The sequence below is a fragment of the Theropithecus gelada genome, chromosome 13 (genome assembly GCF_003255815.1).
Source record: "Theropithecus gelada isolate Dixy chromosome 13, Tgel_1.0, whole genome shotgun sequence".
Lineage (NCBI taxonomy): Eukaryota > Metazoa > Chordata > Mammalia > Primates > Cercopithecidae > Theropithecus > Theropithecus gelada.
The window spans coordinates 15,593,805-15,611,505 of record NC_037681.1 but is presented as its reverse complement, the minus strand read 5'-3'; the positions used below and the strand labels follow the sequence as shown (position 1 = coordinate 15,611,505).

General features: G+C 40.5%; 1 protein-coding gene and 1 non-coding gene across 2 annotated transcripts in view; both read right to left on the bottom strand.

Annotated features, from left to right (window-relative positions):
* Positions 1 to 2,551: 2,551 nt before the first annotated feature.
* Positions 2,552 to 2,665, bottom strand: LOC112605477. Its single transcript, XR_003115463.1, has one exon. It is a non-coding gene; the product is annotated as a small nucleolar RNA SNORD89 (small nucleolar RNA).
* Positions 2,666 to 5,760: 3,095 nt separating this feature from the next.
* The window catches only part of RNF149 (ring finger protein 149), a 32,687-nt gene continuing 20,746 nt past the window's right edge, over positions 5,761 to 17,701 (bottom strand). Inside the window, exons 5-7 of the mRNA XM_025354497.1 lie at positions 14,840 to 14,936; positions 10,616 to 10,814; positions 5,761 to 6,499 (exon numbers count right to left, since the gene is read on the bottom strand). Of these exons, the coding sequence (XP_025210282.1) occupies positions 6,456 to 6,499; positions 10,616 to 10,814; positions 14,840 to 14,936 (340 nt within the window). The 3' untranslated portion in view covers positions 5,761 to 6,455. The remainder of the gene's footprint in view (positions 6,500 to 10,615; positions 10,815 to 14,839; positions 14,937 to 17,701) is intronic.

Here is a 17,701-nt window from a genome sequence, read left to right as displayed (position 1 = left end):
TTCCTTTTACTGAGGTATTTTCAAAGTGTATTTACAAGGAAGATAATCTGTTCAACAGGAATTACTCTCTAACACTTTGAAAAAGTTAAAGGAAACCAAGCCAAGTGATTTTAAGGTAAGTAAAAGTTCCAATCTTAAAACTGGAGAAAGCAGTACCAAAGATTTGTAACAAATTGTCTTAGTTTTTCACTATAAGAGAAACGTTTAAGAACGTTTGCTTAGAGGAAATAATGAACTAAGCCCATCTATAAGAGGAATGCCTTCAGACAATTAAAACAATGGCAACAAGTGATTTCTTTCTACACCTAAAAGTGAGCATCCCCGTTAGCATTGGGAAAAGAACAGCTTATTACTGAAGTACTTTTGGAGTGGCGGTTTCAACAACCCAGCCTTAGGTTCCAGGACCTAAAGGACCTACAGATTCTCTGGCATAATAAAACATTGAACTCAGCCAACACCACAATCACTCATGCCTGAGTGAAGCTGATGTAACAGACACTGAGTCCATGAGGCACATCACAGCCTTGTTGCCTTTAAAGCAGTAGACAATATTTTGCTATACCTGGGGGCCATTTTAAATAGTGAAATCGCCAACAAAAAGTGCAGAAATGCAAAGAACATGGTACTGAAAAGACTATGAAAGGACACCTGTTTGTAGTAGGAGAGGAAACAAGGCATGGCATCCCCTCCAGCCTCCGTCAGAAACGTGCATGTCAGGCAGCTTGGCTCATTCACTGCTCTGTGCATGTCTGAAAATGACTGCATGTGGTGATTTTGGGGTTACAAATTTTAGTAGGGAGGTTCTCAAATAGGAACTTCGTAAGTGAGGATCAAAACCACAATATTGGTGTTTACTTGAAAGACTAAAATTTTAAATGGCTTACAAAGAATAGTGGTTATATTTATAGAACATTTGATAAAACAGTCATGATTTGTACGTGCAACACCAACAAAAGCTGCTTGAAAATAAAAGTTTACCTAAAGTAAAATTGGTGGCTAGGTTTGGTGGCTCACGCCTGTAATTCCAGCACTTTGGGAGGCTAAGGTGGGAGGATCACTGGAGTTCAAGACCAGACTGGATGACATAGCAAGACCTCGTTTATATTGAAAAAAATAAAAAATAAAATAAAGCGTGGCATGCACCTGTAGTCCCAGCTACTCTGGAAGCTGAGGTGGGAAGATTTCTTGAGCCTGGGAGATTGAGGCTGCAGTAAGCATCAATGGCACCACTGCACTCAAAAAAAGATTCAATAACTACAATAAACTTTGTAATCAAATGAGTTCAATTCAACTGTCACGTTAAGATGCCTTGAATTCTTTAGATTTTCTAGTTCCAATTTCTAGCTTTAATATCTTCACCTGTTAAAAAGAAGACAGCAATAAGTAACACCTTAGGGTAGAAAGCAGTTATTTCAAAAGAAAAGTAGTTTGAGATCCTAAAATGTAACTATTAGAAATAATTAACTTTCTTTTAGAAAGCTTTAAAGAAATGGTACCGATTTTTATTCTTATAGTGTACATATACATTTACACCTAATTTTAAGTAGCACACTAAATGATCCACATTCCCTTGGAGAATGATGGTCACGTCTCTCAAACAGTATTTTGAATGATATTCCTTAAACATTTTAAGGGTATCTGGAAAATTAATGTATAGGAAGAACTTTTTACACATTTGTTAAAATGTCAGCACCCTCTGTCTACTAAAATGTTTTACTGATTTCACTTTACATCTTGTCTTTTTTTTTTTTGGCAATCACTGTTGTTCTTACCAGGAAAATCCCCAAGACACTTCCAAGAGTACCTGTATAATCCTGGATCTGATACCTGCAGTCACCCACACAAAGTCCTGGTGTTCCAGGCTTCTCACTAGCCAATAATACAACCCTACAACTCAGCAAAGAAAAGCATGGGTTGGTTTTTTTTCCCTAATCTTTAAATGAATGTAGTGCAAATGCTTTTTTCACAACTTTGCTGTACAAAGAGGGCAAGTCTCCAGCTGCGTGGCTGATTATGACACAGTAGAAATTTCACTTTTATAACTAGTAATCCAAATGTTAGTATTTTTGAAAATATGGTGACAAGTATTTTAAAAAAAACTTTTAAAACTTAATTAGCTGGGAATGTCGTAGGTGGCTTTTCTAGTTGACTATTAAGTCACAGAAACACAACATATATTAACTACAAAACTAGTTTTGGTTTGAGTCAACATCCTGTGCTTTAGCAAATCACAAAGTAGGGTTTATACCAAGCCCACAGAAACTGCTTTTGACTAAAACATATAATTACCTCAAGTTCTACTTAGTAATACATATATACTGACTTATAATTTCAGCCTTCATTGAGCAAATAAACTTCAGCGTGCTCAAAAGAAGAGACTATTGCCAAACTAAGCGATCTTACTGGGGAATTTGGTTACACTGGGTATTTCATCCTCAGTATATGGGGACAATCACCTATTCCTAAAGGTCTATTTTTTTTTTAAATAGTTCAGTTCTCTTTGGGATGCCTTTCTTGACCACTCCCATGGCATGGAGCTTCCAATCCTGCTACTGAGGTCAGACTAGTGGTTCGCTTCAGGAAATTTTGTCATCGTGTGCCCAGAGAGAGCAAACTGCTGATGGAGACACTGCAATTCGGCCTTTTCTTGTCATCATTCCTCAGTAGCTGGAGGGAGCAGTCTTTTGGGAAAGGCTGTGTGTTCAGGATCCCTAAAAAGATAGCACATGGGGAAATTACCTGCCAAGTGGTGTGTGTGTTTACACCTCTCTGGCCCTTTAGTTTTCCGCTGGGACACCCAGAATGCCAGTCCAGACACCGAGGAGCCGAGGAAACAGGACAGCAGACGGGGCTGCGGAGAGCGGCACAGTCATGGACAGTCTCCTTCGCCACGCCACCCACGGTTCCCACAGTTAAATACCGGTCTTCATTACACGTGAACACATGGCTCTTACGACAACTGTTGGGAGGAAAGTGATTCATGTGGTAAATAATATAACTAAATGAAATCTGATTTATTATACATTCCCCCAATTCTCTGCATCTTAACTTAAAAGCTTTAGCAAAAACTCTCATATTTGTCCCTTCCTGGTTTTTTTTTTCCCCCCCTTTAACAGGATTATCACTCTTGCCCAGGCTGGAATACAGTGGTGTGATCACGGCTCACTGCAGCCTCAACCTCCTGGGCTCAAGTGATCCTCCCACCTCAGCTTCCCAAGTAGCTGGAACTACAGACGGGTGCCACCATGCCCAGCTGATTTTTTAAATTTTCAGTAGAGATGAGTTTTGCCTTGTTGCCCAGGCTAGTCTTGAATTCCTGGGCTCAAGAGATCCTCCCATCTTGGCCTCCCAAATTGTTGGTGTTAAAAGCGTGAACCACCACACTTGGCCTGTCACTTCTTTCTCATGTTAATTTTCATCTAAACTTCTATCAGTGAAAACTTTCTCCATTCAAAGTACTGAATAGTTTTCTTCTCTTGCTAATTTCTTTTTTGCTACTAAAGATTTGTGTTTCTAGATATATGACCATAATTATTCCAACCTCTCCAATTTATAATTTAGTGTTCAAGCTTTTAAATTAAGGAACACTATGTTTGACAGCTGCTGATTAAGAAATCACATTTCTGTAATGATCAAAAACAATTTACCTTGGTCTGGCACGGTATTTTTTTTTTTTTTAAAGAAACACCAAATTTATTACAGTTATCCACAGTTAGCAATGATGATCTTCATGCAAATTGCTGCTCTTGCCATTCCTGGACCCAGAGTGCGCCATGACCTTCACAGTATTCATGCCATCTTTCACCTTGCCAAAGACCACACGTTTGCCATCCAACCACTCAGCCTTGGCCGTCTTGGCAGTGCAGATAAACTGGGAAATGTTCATGCTGGGTTCGGCATTTGCCATGGACAAGATGCCAGGACCTGTATGCTTCAGGATGAAGTTCTTGTCATCAAATTTCTCCCTGCAGATGGACTTGCCACCAATGCTGTATGGCGTGTGAAGTCACCACTCTGACACACAAACCCTGGAATAATTCTGTGAAAGCAGGAACCCTTATAACCAAATCCCTTCTTTCCAGTGCTCAGAGCACGGAGGTTTTCTGCTGTCTTTGGAACTGCAAACAGCTCCAATCTGCTAACATAGTTTTATGGATTAGATGAACAGTCACTTCTTGGTTTCTAGGCCCCTTACCTCAAAGGAGACAGCCCAAGGGCTTGCCATCGACGGCAATGTTGAAAAACGTGGGGTTGACCATGGCTGGAAGCAAGGGGCTCTGGGCGGCAGCATCTGCAAAGCTCACAGCCTTCTTTTCAAAGTCAGCTTCGTTAGCTACTCGGAAGAATGACTAGTTAAAACATTTTCCCCTAGTATTTCTTTTCTTTTTTTTTGAGACGGAGCTTTGTTCTTGTTGCCCAGGCTGGAGTGCAGTGGTGTAATCTCAGCTCACTTCAACCTCTGCCTCCTGGGTTCAAGCAATTCTCCTGCCTCGGCCTCCTGAGTAGCTGGGACTACAGATGTGTGCCACCACGTTCAGCTAATTTTTTGTATTTTTAATGGAGACGGGGTTTCACCATGTTAGCCAGGATGGTCTCGATCTCCTGACCTCGTGATCCACCTGCCTCAGCCTCCCAATGTGCTGGGATTACAGGCATGAGCCACCGCACCCAGCACCCCCCTAGTATTTCTTAAAAGACAAAGAGCAAACAATCTACTTGCTACAGAATCAGGATATATTTTCCTATACATATTAAGCTACAGAAGGTAGATTCAAAGGCAGTGGCTGTTATGGAAACCTACTTGAAGCTGTCTGCTAACACACACTCAGTGTGCAAAGCAAAACACATTTTCTGCTTCAATAACTCCTCATATTGCATCTATCTGTAGAGTTTATTTCAGTAAAACTGTTTACTTACCATTTCACGAATCAAAGTATTAAGTAGCTTGAGAAAATCATATTAATCTTCATACCCTACATATGGCTATAAAAATACATTTATAATTTTAAAAATTGTTTTAAATAAACATTTTTTACCTACCAACTAAAGATATAGAGTAACTAGAAGCAACACAAGACTACAGTTCCACACTCTAAAAAATAACTGCCTCATATTCCTGACTTCTACCTCCAGGAAGTGAGGACAGCAGAGTGTGCGTTTAATCACTTTCTAACACTTAGCGGTCTGCAAAAGCTTTGCATTAGCCTGCTCCTTTGACCCAAAAGAACAGCAAGCAAGTAAAAAAGAAGAAATGGTTACCAAAGTCATGGTATTAAATCTGCTTAAACTCTGGGCCGGGCGCGGTGGCTCAAGCCTGTAATCCCAGCACTTTGGGAGGCCGAGACGAACGGATCACAAGGTCAGGAGATCGAGACCATCCTGGCTAACATGGTGAAACCCCGTCTCTACTAAAAATACAAAAAACTAGCCGGGCGAGGTGGCGGGCGCCTGTAGTCCCAGCTACTTGGGAGGCTGAGGCAGGGGAATGGCGTGAACCCGGGAGGCGGAGCTTGCAGTGAGCTGAGATCCGGCCACTGCACTCCAGCCTGGGTGACAGAGCGAGACTCCATCTCAAAAAAAAAAAAAAATCTGTTTAAACTCTAATCAAGAAAACTGGTTATTTCAACAATAAAAATTAAAATAATACATCTTTCACCCTTTTAATTGTAAAGATTAAATTGTAACTGAAATCAATATGACAGATTCTCAGTCTGCCTACTCATTTTCCTTAACAAGGCAATGAAGAACTTAATGCTCATGTGCAATATAGAATCTTAGGTTTTTATTTGTAGGAAAAAATAAACAGATTTCCCTCCCCATCAAGGCGTCACAAGAAATGAGGCAATAAAGGGAAAAATGCAAATCCTAAAGTCATCTAGTGACTTTCTCCTAATTCTAAACAAAGAAAAAGTGCTCTCAGGTTTTGAAATCTCCACATACAACACAGATGGGCAAAAAAGCTATAGACATCTCAGTTACAAGTTTCAAGTTCTTAAAAAAAAAAAAAAAAACCAAACCTTTCCTCCAGGGAAAGCCCGTGTGATCAATTACCGAATTGAATTATACAGTTCCACTTCAACTAGTCTAAAATTGATGTGATTAGCCAAAACCTTGAAAAATAGAATTAACCAGTTTTTTACAGTACCATAGCAGCCAGTCTATTATACAGAAATACCACCTGTCCTTTACATTAGAGTACTTGCCCCAGTTGTCTTTGTAAGTCTGAAGCAACACACTGTTCATAGTAAATTTTAGTAGATAAATATATGAGGACTAATTGAAAAGTCTCTTTAAGAAGAAAATATCTTAGTCCTTTGTATATCAAATCAGAATCTAATAGGTAAAATAATATACATTATTTTCAAATATACAAATTATGTGCTAAAGTAAAAAAAATAAAATGTCCTTCAGTTCAAGCCAAACTTCTGCCGGTGCCACTTCAGTGGGCACGTGCGCTAGGAGATGGGTCCTCCATGCCGAGAGTCACTCCTGCCGGCTTCTGCAAGAGAACGACACAAGCTACTCCATCAGGAGAAGAGGGCAGCATATTCCGAGCTTCAACTACACAAACACAGTTACTCACTTGGAGATAATTCAAGATGGTAAACAGAAAACTTTTTTTCTTTTTTTTGAGATGGAGTCTCACTCTGTTGCCCAGGCTGGAGTGCAATGGCGCCATCTCGGCTCACTGCAACCTCCACCTCCCAGGTTCAAGCAATTCTCCTGCCTCAGCCTCCTGGGTAGCTAGGATTACAGGCACCCACCACCACACTCAGTGATCTTTTGCATTTTTAGTAGAGATGAGGTTTCACCATGTTGGCCAGGCTAGTCTCGAACTCCTGACCTCAGGTGATCCACCCACCTCAGCCTCGTAAAGTGGAGAAAACACCTTCTCCAGGGTCTACCATTACATGCAGGATTAGAGGCATGAGCCACCATGCCCGGCTAACAGAAAATTTTAAATAAAACATACATGGAAAACTGATAACCCATTGATAGTCAACAAGAAAAACTGGTAAACATCTTTGTCATATGAGGAGTTTTCTAGCATTAGCCTAGCCAACATTAATCTCATCAGAAGATCAGTCTTTAAAGACAGTCAGAGATGGTGGTACCAGAAGATGTTCCCAAAAGTTGAACAAGTAGCTAAGGTGATGGTGACGCTGCCACCAATGAAAATAGCCAGTATTTATATTGACCCTAAGAGGGAAGATTAACACGTCACCAGCCCTGGTGTATAGATGGCAAGGAAGAGGAGGAGCTGGTACTGAAATCCAGACAGTTGCTATTACTACGTATACAAAAATCACTCCACACAAAAGGCTCTTAGAATAGAATACTTCCTTAAAGATAGCAGTAGAACCCACTACTTTTTATTTTGCCAATTTAAAGTTTCTCTTTTGAGACAGGGTCTCTCTCTCTCTCACCCAGGCTGGAGTGCAGTGACATGATCACGGCCATGGCTCACTGCATCCTTGACCTGCTGGGTTCAAGTGATCCTCCTACCTCAGCTTCCCAGACAGCTGGGACTACAGGCACATGCCATTATTCTATGCCCTGCTAATGTTTTGTAGAGACAGGGTTTCTGTACGTTCCCCAGGCTGGCCTCATGCGATGTAATCTGCTCCCACCCCACCTCCAAAAGTGCTAGGATTATAATTGTGTGCCACCATGTCCAGCCTAAAGTTTCTATTAAATGGTGAAATAACGTAAGTAATCTCAAAATGTTTCCTCTTGCTTTATAAATATAAAATGTGTATTTACTGTTTAAATTGACAAAAACTGTATATATTTATGGTATACAACATGATGTTCTGAAACATGTATACATTGTGGAATGGCTCAATCACACTAATTCATGTGCATTACCTGACACACTTATTCAAAGTGAGAACATTTAAAATCTACTCTTCGGGCATCTTTCAAGAATACTATGCATTGTTATGAACTGTAGTCACCATGCTGTATAATGGAGTTCTTGAACTTACTCCTAACTGATACTTTGCACCTTTTGATCAGTATCTCTCCAATCCCCCCCACACCCAATCAAATATTTTGCAATCCCCCACCCAACCAAATATTTTACACTCCCTTCAAGGAGGTGAAGTAGGTGGAGAGTGACGTAACTGGACACTGGAAGGTGCACTTCTGCAGGAAAACACCTTCTCCAGGGTCTACCATAGTAACTTCCACACTCATTTCCTAGTTGCTCCTAAGAGTCTAGTAAATGTTTTCTCAACTATAAGTGAAGCTACATTTTATTCTGGAGGTATTAATGCCTGATTTTTCTAATTTAGTGTTTTTCAATTTATACTGTTACCGTTACAAGGCTGAAAGAACATTAATAGATATAGTCAACTTGCTGATGCACAATACTTGGGAATTTAAAAAAAGGACAAAGAGAGAAAAACAGAATGTGAGCCCCACATGGAGTTGGGTGGGGAATGGGGGAAACTGGCTGCTTCAGAAGGTATCTGACATTCTGCTGCTTTGGAAACCTAGCTGCTGCTTCCACCTTCTTTATTTCTACCCATGATTTCAAATTGTATTATCTTTGTTCTATGAGGGCAGTTCAGGACAGCCAATGGTAAACTGTAATGCACTGCAAGTTAACAAGGTAGCAAGAATGCAGAAAACTCTGGAGGCTGCTCTTGAAGGACATTTAGTCAGAATAAGAGTCTTAGTATCTCCAGGGTGCTCATGTACTAGAGAAGGCAAAGTTAGTTTTCTTTCTGGAGTTGGAAGGCAATGGCAAAATCACACAGGTATGCATTCTGGCTCCATAGAAAGACATTCTTAAAAATAAGAGCCATTTACCAACAGAACATGCTGCTTTGTAAGGTGGCCCAGTCTTAGCTGGAGAGCTGGTTAGGAGAATGCCTACACCAATCAATCGCTACAATTTTATAATTCTCCGAAATCTATTCTCCTTTTTTCTTCCACAATGCATTCTTTTCTTCCTCTGGTGCTGTTAATACTTACATTGTAATATTTCCACCTGTTTTTGCCTCACGGATCCTAAATGTGCCACAAAGAAACTGACTTAGTTTCAATCTTACTGCTTTGGAAAAATACGCTTCCTCTTCTAGGATGACAAAATTCAAAATGTGAAGCATCGATTCTTCCCATTTAAAATAACCTTTAAGTGAATCCAATTCCAATAAAAATTCTGAGATTTTCTTTTACTTGGCAAAATGATTTTAGAATTAATCTTTAAAAAATGTAGAATAGGCCAGGTGTGGTGGCTCATGCCTGTAATCCCAGCACTTTGGGACGCCAAGGAGGGCACATCACCTGAGGCCAGCAAATCACTTGAACCCAGGAGGCGAAGGCTGCAGTGAGCTGAGATCACGCCACTGTACTCCAGACTGGCCGACAGAGCAAGACTCCATCTCAAACAAAAACAATAACAATAACAATAATAATAATAGAGAATAGCCCAGGAATTTTTTTTAAAAGAAGAATAAAGATAAAGGAATTTGCCTTGCAAATATCAAAACATATTATTTGTAATTATTATTCACTAAACAATATTAGGACAACTGATTAAACACTTAGGTTTAACAAGTGGAATAAAAGGGAAAAAATAGATTAGTTAAATCTCTCCTCACACCTTAAACTATATATACTAAGATTTCAATGTAAAATACAAAACCCACAAATACTCGCAAAGTACAGGTCAATATCTTTATAATCCTAAGATAAGAAAGGCCTTCCTAAGTCAGCATGCAATCAAAGGCAGAATCATGAGAGAATGGGAAACTAAACTACATAGTTTCTATCTGGAAAGTACAATGAAAAGCCAAAGGATACAGAAACTGGGGGAGAAATACACAAAATATATGACAAAGCCCTAGTATTTTCAGTGTATAAAAAGCTCTAAGGATCAATATGAAAAAATTACTATCTTCATAAAAAAATAAGCAAGGGATAAAATAAGCAGTTCATCAAAGAATAAAGATGACCAATAATCTGAAAAGAGGATTAACCTCATCGGTAATAAAAAAAAAAATGCGATTAGTCTAGACAACATGGTGAGACTTCATCACTTCAAAAAAATTTAAAAAGTTAGCTAGATGTGGTGGCACATGCCTGTGGTCCCAGCTACTTGGGAGGCAGAGGTGGCAGGACTAGTTAAGCCTGGGAATTTGAGGCTGCAGTGAGCTGTGTTCTCATCAGTATACTCCAGCCAAGGTGACAGAGCAACACCCTGCCTCAAAAAGTAAAACAAAACACACAAAAAAAACCAAACAAAAAATACATGCAGTTCACTACATTTTACCTATCAGAGTGACAGAAAGCAATTAGACAAGTGGTAAGTATATATACATAATGATTTCAAAGTGCTAGTTATAATAAACACCCATGAATAGTTTCAAGAAATTACAGAAAATTCAAAATGTAGTACTATGTAGCTGTAAAAAAATCACCTATTTATCAACATAGAAAGAGCTTCATACCTTAAGTAAAACGTAGATTATATTTAGTTAGTTATTCTTTGATAGCTCAAACTCAAGCAATCCTCCCACCTTAATCTCCCAAAGCCCTGAGATTACAGGTGTGAGCCACCACACCTGGCCACATGCCATTGTTTTATAATTTGCACACCGCTCACCTAGCAATGCCGTATTTTCCCCTGCATCTCCTTTAAAGCTGGCATCGCACTGTGGCTCCGATTCAGCGGGGGAGGCTGATGGTGGGCTGCTCTCATCACTTCCGTCGTCCTCTGGTAAAGTTAGACTCAAATTTGCAGCCAGATCCCTTCCAGAAGGAGATTCTGGAGCAGGCATGTCCTGGACATCTCCAGGCTCTCCCTTGAGAATTAGAACAGAAGAAAAACATGATCAAAGCTTATCTATCATCTGGCTCGTAATTCACACACGATATTATGTACTTCTATACAATGAATCTGGCAAAAAGCACAACGTCTCCCTTATCTAGTATCACAAGAAAATGAATTCTTTCTCGACAACCAACCTCCTAAGGCCTACATGTTTTTTATTCTAAAAAACATTTCCCCTCCTTGATACAAGCAATGCCACCTTTTAAACTACTGACAGAAAGTGAAGCTTTCCTCCACTTCCTTGCCTTCCTGGACAGAGGATATGAGGCCATAGCCATGAACTCTGATTACCACCCTGTGCTGGTTTACAGTGAGGCACTAGGGTTTCAGAGATAAACAAGGCTTTTGAACAACAGATGCCTTCAGACTGTATTATTTTCTTGAAAAAGTTACTCTGGCTCCTTCCATATGGACAGGGTGGTGATCAGCTGTAGTTTGCCTCCACCTTCCCTCCCGCTTCCATTTGCTGCTTTAAAGAAAGGAAAACAGTGAAAGTGGAGGGCTGGAGACGCTATCAGCAACACTACATTAAGTCTCAACATTTGGGGAACAGCTAGAAACCTCATTTGATTAATACCAGAGTCAAAGCTGTGTTGTAAGTGGATGGAACTCCTGGTAAAGTGACTTATTAGATGAGGGGTTGCTGCAGGTTCACTATGACCATCTGGCTCAGCATCTCACCATTGCTTCAAGTAAAAACACCACTCACAGGCACTCCACCTCCCTCCACCGGGCTGCGCCCCCAACAGCCCTGCTCCACCTGGTTCTAGAACCTGCCCCTCCTGCCTCACCAGCAACGTAACGCCCTCCCATCCCTGCTCCTGACACACCAAGCAACAAATCCTGTGGCTGTGACATCACAATACCCAAACTTCTGCCAGCCTAGCCCCAACCTGTTTACCTATATCTGCTAACTTAACTACCTGCCAACCTCCAACCCTGTCTGTTCACTCCCCAGACACAGCATTAGCCTCAAGACTTTGGTGTGTCTGACGGATAATGCAACACCCAGCTCAACTGCCCTCTCAAATGCACTTGCTCCACCTTCCAATTTCTACCTGGCAGGAGGCCGTGTGACCCCTCCTCTGTGCTCCCACAGGCAGCACTTCAAACAGGTCTCTCTGGCCGTGTCGTGTCTGTGTGCGTGCCCTGACCCCCCACCAGTCCAGAAAGTGAAATCCTCAAGAGCCCGTGAGGGGAGGGGCTGTGTCTTACTCATCTTGGTCTCCCCAGAGCCAAGTGCAGATCTAGCACCTCAGATGTCATTTCTTTGACCCATCCTTGCCAAATGAATGAAAACAAGTGACAAGGATCACTGAAATAGCTGTAAACCTTTAAAGTCTGTGTGGTGGACTGAGGCTGACTCTCACTAGTTATGGGGAAATAGAGAACTAGTTACTCCAAGAGGGCACAGCATGGCTAACTAAAGCATCCACTGCAGGAGGGGGTCAACAGGTCCACAGAAAAGGGTGTACTGTCTAAAGATTCAAAAGTCAAAGACAAGACAGTAAGTTTCTGAGGTTTAATGTTACTATAGGTTCTGTTCATCAAAAAAGAAATTAGGCATTCTGGGGATACATATTCTAGCTTTCTGAAATTAACATTCTAAGAAAGCAACTCAACCTTATGTGAGATGAAGAGTCTTAATTTTTAATATATGAAATATATAGCTTATTTCCACAAACAAAACTCATGAGGATTAAAGTCGCTGTGCTACAGTCAGTGAAATTCCTTTCATACAAACATCCAGAAATGAAAAGCATGTTAAACTACTGACTGATGAAGAAAACAACTTAGAATATGCTTTAGAGTGTATCTAATGAAGAGTTCTAAAACCTTGCCAAGAAAGAAATCCATCAAGCTCCCTGTATGCTATTATTTAAAATGCTGTCCCCACAAAGGGTCATCCTCTCATCTAAGCTACAGTTTCTGCAGTAAAGAGGGATGAGCCAGGTTCATTAAGAAAGCATGTTATGCCACGCTAAACACAGCTACAATTATTGAAAACCATGAATATGTGAAGAAATTCTAGAAGAGAGACAAATTTTCTGGACATCAAAATAGTCTCGTTTCTAGCAAGACCGTTCTTGAACACTGACCCCCACCTTCCTGTGAGCACACAGTGAAGGCGTTCTGGAACTCACATTTAAAAAACAACTCAGTGGCCAGGTGCAATGGCTCATGCCTGTAATCTCAGCACTTTGGGAGGCTGACGCGGATGGATCACTTGAGGCCAAGAGTTTGAGACCAGCCTGGCCAATGTGGTAAAACTCCATCTTTACAAAAAATATAAAAAATTAGCTGGATGTAGTGGAGTGCACCTGTAAGCTCAGCTACTTGGGAGGCTGAGGCAGGAGAATCACTTGAACCCATGAGGCAGAGGTTGAAGTGAGCCGAGATCATACCACTGCACTCCAGCCTGGGCGACAGAGTGAGGCTGTCTCAAAAAAACAAATGAATTGTAATTCATAGAGAATGACAGTAGTTGTTAAGGAAGCGGTCTCTTAAGCTAGAAGATGAGGGGACATTTTAAACAGACTGCAGTCTGGGAAATAAGTCCCATTAAATAACTGTATGACTTCAGGTGAGTTATTTAGCTTCTCTAAGCGCTTTAATGATGCCACTATAGAAGCTTACATGACCATAATGGCTTAAAGCTGCATAAAATGATCATCATTAAAAAAAACCCAAACTGCAGTTTCTAATTCCACAATAAACTCTATGAAAAACTCTAAAAATATGTTTAGCAACAAGACGATATTTGATAAATTATTTTCCCCAAAGATCTTTATTTAAAAACTTTTTTTTTTTTTTAATTGATTGATTGAGAGAGGCAGGGTTTCATTCTTGTTGCCCTGGCTAGAGTGCAGTGGCACGCTCTCAGTTCACTACAACCTCTGCCTCCCAGACCCAAGCGATCCTCCTGTCTCAGTCTCCCAAGTAAATGGGACTATAGGAGCGTGCCATCACATCTGGCTAATTTTTTTTTGTATTTTTAGTAGAGACAGGGTTTCACCATGTTGGCCAGGCTGGTCTGGAACTCCTGACCTCAAGTGATCCGCCCACCTCAGCCTCCCTAAATGCCAAGATTACAGGCATGAGCCACCAAGTCCGGCCTATAACTGTTTATCTTCTAAATGAGAATATGTTGAGACATTAATAGAGTGTATGAAGACTCTAAAACCAATAAAAAATATAACCTAAACAAAAGTGTTCTTTCCCTCTATGTTCCCCTCTTTGGGTAGGGTAATAGTTAAGTGCTCGGACCCTGGAATTAAGCAAACTTTATTTGAAAGATGAGTTCCCATTAAATAACTGTATGACTTCAGGTGAGTTATTTAGCTTCTCTAAGCTCAAGTTTCCAATTAGTAAGATGGGAATAGTGACAGCACTTTTATAGCAACTGTGAAGATTAGACATAACAAGGTATGGAAGGCACTTGTTCAGCACGTGGCTAGCTACTCCTATGATTTCCTTTTCATTTTGCCCCCGTGTCTTCTGTGTAAGGCCCTGTGACCATCAGTGATGAACCAACTTCAATGCAGGACAAACTGCCCCAGGTCTATTTGATTCTGAAACCTAGGAATAGGGAATAATATTTGATGTTAAGAAGTATTGGCTTCGGTTTCTTCACATGTAGAATGCACATATTAAGCCAGACAACCTATGCGGCTCCTTCCTTTTCAAATATTTTATGATTCTTGTTTATACAAAACTAGCATACATACATTCTGTGGTGCAGCATACCAAAACACATTACTCTAAGTAATTACAAACTCTCTGGGAAACATCTGAGCATATCATCACAAATTTATTTCACTGATTTTTTTGGACTGCCTTAAGAAGTCATTTTTAATAGTGAGGAAATTTTCTTCAGAGAACCACAAGGATATTAGGAGCCTTTCGCCCGTTCCTCTTGTTTCTAGTCAATAATGAAACTGAATCACTCAGGAAGAACTGGGGCAGAGATTGAATATAAACAAAAACGTAACAAACCCAATATCCTAGGGCTTTGATGACATCAAGTTTACACATTGGACATGTTCGGTGATCCAAAAGCCATGGGTCAATGCATATTCTATGAAAAATATGCCTAAAAAAATTAAGTATGTGTTAATGTTTTTAAAATCAATGTTTATATAACTTATAAAAGAAATAAGACATTCTACCAACTCATCCTCTCATTACAAGTTAGCTGGCGTCAAATCAACATTCTAGTCTACTTACTTATCATGTCATTATTCTCTCTTCCATGTGAAACAGAATCTGGCACTTCTAGGGAAAATTTCCCTTCACCCTACAAAAACCATGGCTTATTTATGCCCTCACACTAGGTTGTACATTTTTATGTGCCTTTGTAAGGTATTTGAAAAATTTTTGGGAAAAAATGTGGCATAAATCAACTAGTAGTAATAAGTAAACTAATACTAAACTGGCAGTACCTTATATAAAGTCCATAAAGTGACTCAAATGGAAATACAACAAAAATATTAACAGATCATCTTGCGGTGGTAGGCTTACGCAGGCTTACGCAACTCTTTTTTTCTCTCTTACACAGTTTTGTATATACTCCATTTTTCTATAATGAACACCTATCACTTTCAGAATAAAAAAAAAAAGGCATATATATTTTCTTCTTTTGCTGATCTGTCTCAGTTGGCTAACTTTTCCTCCTGTGTGATAAATCTATTTTCTACAAGAGATGAAGAAAAGGAGTTAAGATTATAGTATGTATGGGTTTCAGAGCCAGACAGGCTGGGCTCAGACACGAGCATGCCATTCGATGGCTGGGACTCTGAACTAGGTTCCTACACTCTCTGCCCCACACCAGGGGCGCTGAGGGGCACATGCAACGTGTGTACAACTGCGCCACGCACAGAGCTTACTTGGTCATTGTTTGGTATTATTACTGTTGTTTGGAGACTTTTTTTTTTTACAAACAGAAATCTGCTAGTGGAATTAAAAGTAACAGTACTTGCAGCCAGGCATGGTGGCTCACGCCTGTAATCCCAACATTTTGGGAGGCTGAGGTGGGTGGATCACCTGAGGTCAGGAGTTCGAGACTAGCCTGGCCAACATAGTGAAACCCGCTCTACACTAAAAGTACAAAAATTAGCTGGGTTGTTGGCAGACGCCTGTAATCCCAGCTACTCAGGAGGCTGAGGTAGGAGAATCGCTTGAACTCGGAAGACGGAGGTTGTAGTGAGCCAAGATCACACCCCTTGCACTCCAGTCTGGGCAACAAGAACGAAACTCTGTCTCAAAAAAATAAAAAAATAATAAAAAAAAAACCAGTACTTGAGAAATACTTTTTACAAAAACATAAAAGGAACATGTTGGCTTTATTGGGAAATTTGTTACATAAATAAAGCACAGGAGAAAATAAGGGAAAAGTCAAAAGCCCGGTAAGGAGACCAGGAAATGTGCACATGTGCCTGCATTTGAGGGTCAGGTCCAAACTCCAGCTCAGCCACCAGCATGACCTAGCACTGCTCGTCTGTGCAGCTTCCTGGACATTGTTTTTACGTTAGAAAGACTTGCCCTAAACCAGCCTGGAGTAAAAACTCTTTTCTCTACTTTAATAACTTTCTACATGACATGATCAACTTACACTGACCCAACCCAGTTTATTCAGTACCCATCGTACCAATCACATGTAAATGTTTGTAGGTTTAAACCAGCTACCTTTAGTCAGGAAACTTTCATTTGGTTACCCTGATATGCATGGCTGCATTTCCTTCACACAGTTATCAATCTACTATAAAGTACTTGGATATATACTAAAATACTCTGCAAACAAAGCAAAATATAATTATATACTGACTTGTGACCTGCTTCTAATAGCTGTGAAGTATAATTAAAATTCATCAGACTTAAAACATACCATTTCTGCACACAAAATGAACCCTTTTAACAAAGCAATTCTTTTTAAAAAGTTATCAATTAAAGTATCCCATTACTTTTTTTGGAGATAGAGTCTTGCCATGTTGCCCAGGTTGGAGTGCAATGGCGTGATCTCAGCTCACTGCAACCTCTACCTCCTAGGTTCAAGCAATTCTCATGCCTCAGCCTCCTGAGTAGCTGGGATTACAGGCATGCGCCACCATGTCTGGCTAATTTTTGTATTTTTATTGTAATAGAGACGGGGTTTCGCCATGTTGGCCAGGCTGGTCTCAAACTCCTGGCCTTAAGTAATCCACCTGCCTTGGCCTTCCAAAATGCTGGGATTACAGTCATGAGCCACCACGCCCACCCTTTTCGTTCTATTTTTTTTTTTTAAAGCAACTTCCTGCTACTAAAACAAAACCCTTAGTGTAACCAGAATAAAGGAAAAAAAATTTTTTTTTTCTTTTTTGAGATGGAGTCTCACTCTGTCACCCAGGTTGGAGTGCAGTGGCGCAATCTTGGCTCATTGTAACCTTTGCCTCCCGGGTTCAAGCAATTCTCCTACCTCAGCTACCTGAGTAGCTGGGATTACAGGCGTACACCACCACACCCGGCTAATTTTTGTATTTTCAGTAGAGACGGGGTTTCACCATGTTGACCAGGCTGGTCTTGAACACCTGAGTCAGCCTCCCAAAGTGCTGGGATTACAGGTGTGAGCCAGCTAGGAATACTGATTTTAAACAACCTTAGAAGGAACACAAGTCCAGGGTGCATATAACAGCAAACTACTGCCCTCCCCAACCCACTTCCTTTAGGCTGTTTCAGGCCCTTCTCCCTGGTCCCTCATTTTTCTTGCTCCCAACACAGCTTACTTTTTGCACTGCTAAACGTATAATGTAATTCCTAGGATTCTGATAAGCCTTGCTTAGAAGACTAAAAGCCAATCTATGACAAAGATACTTAACGAGTCTT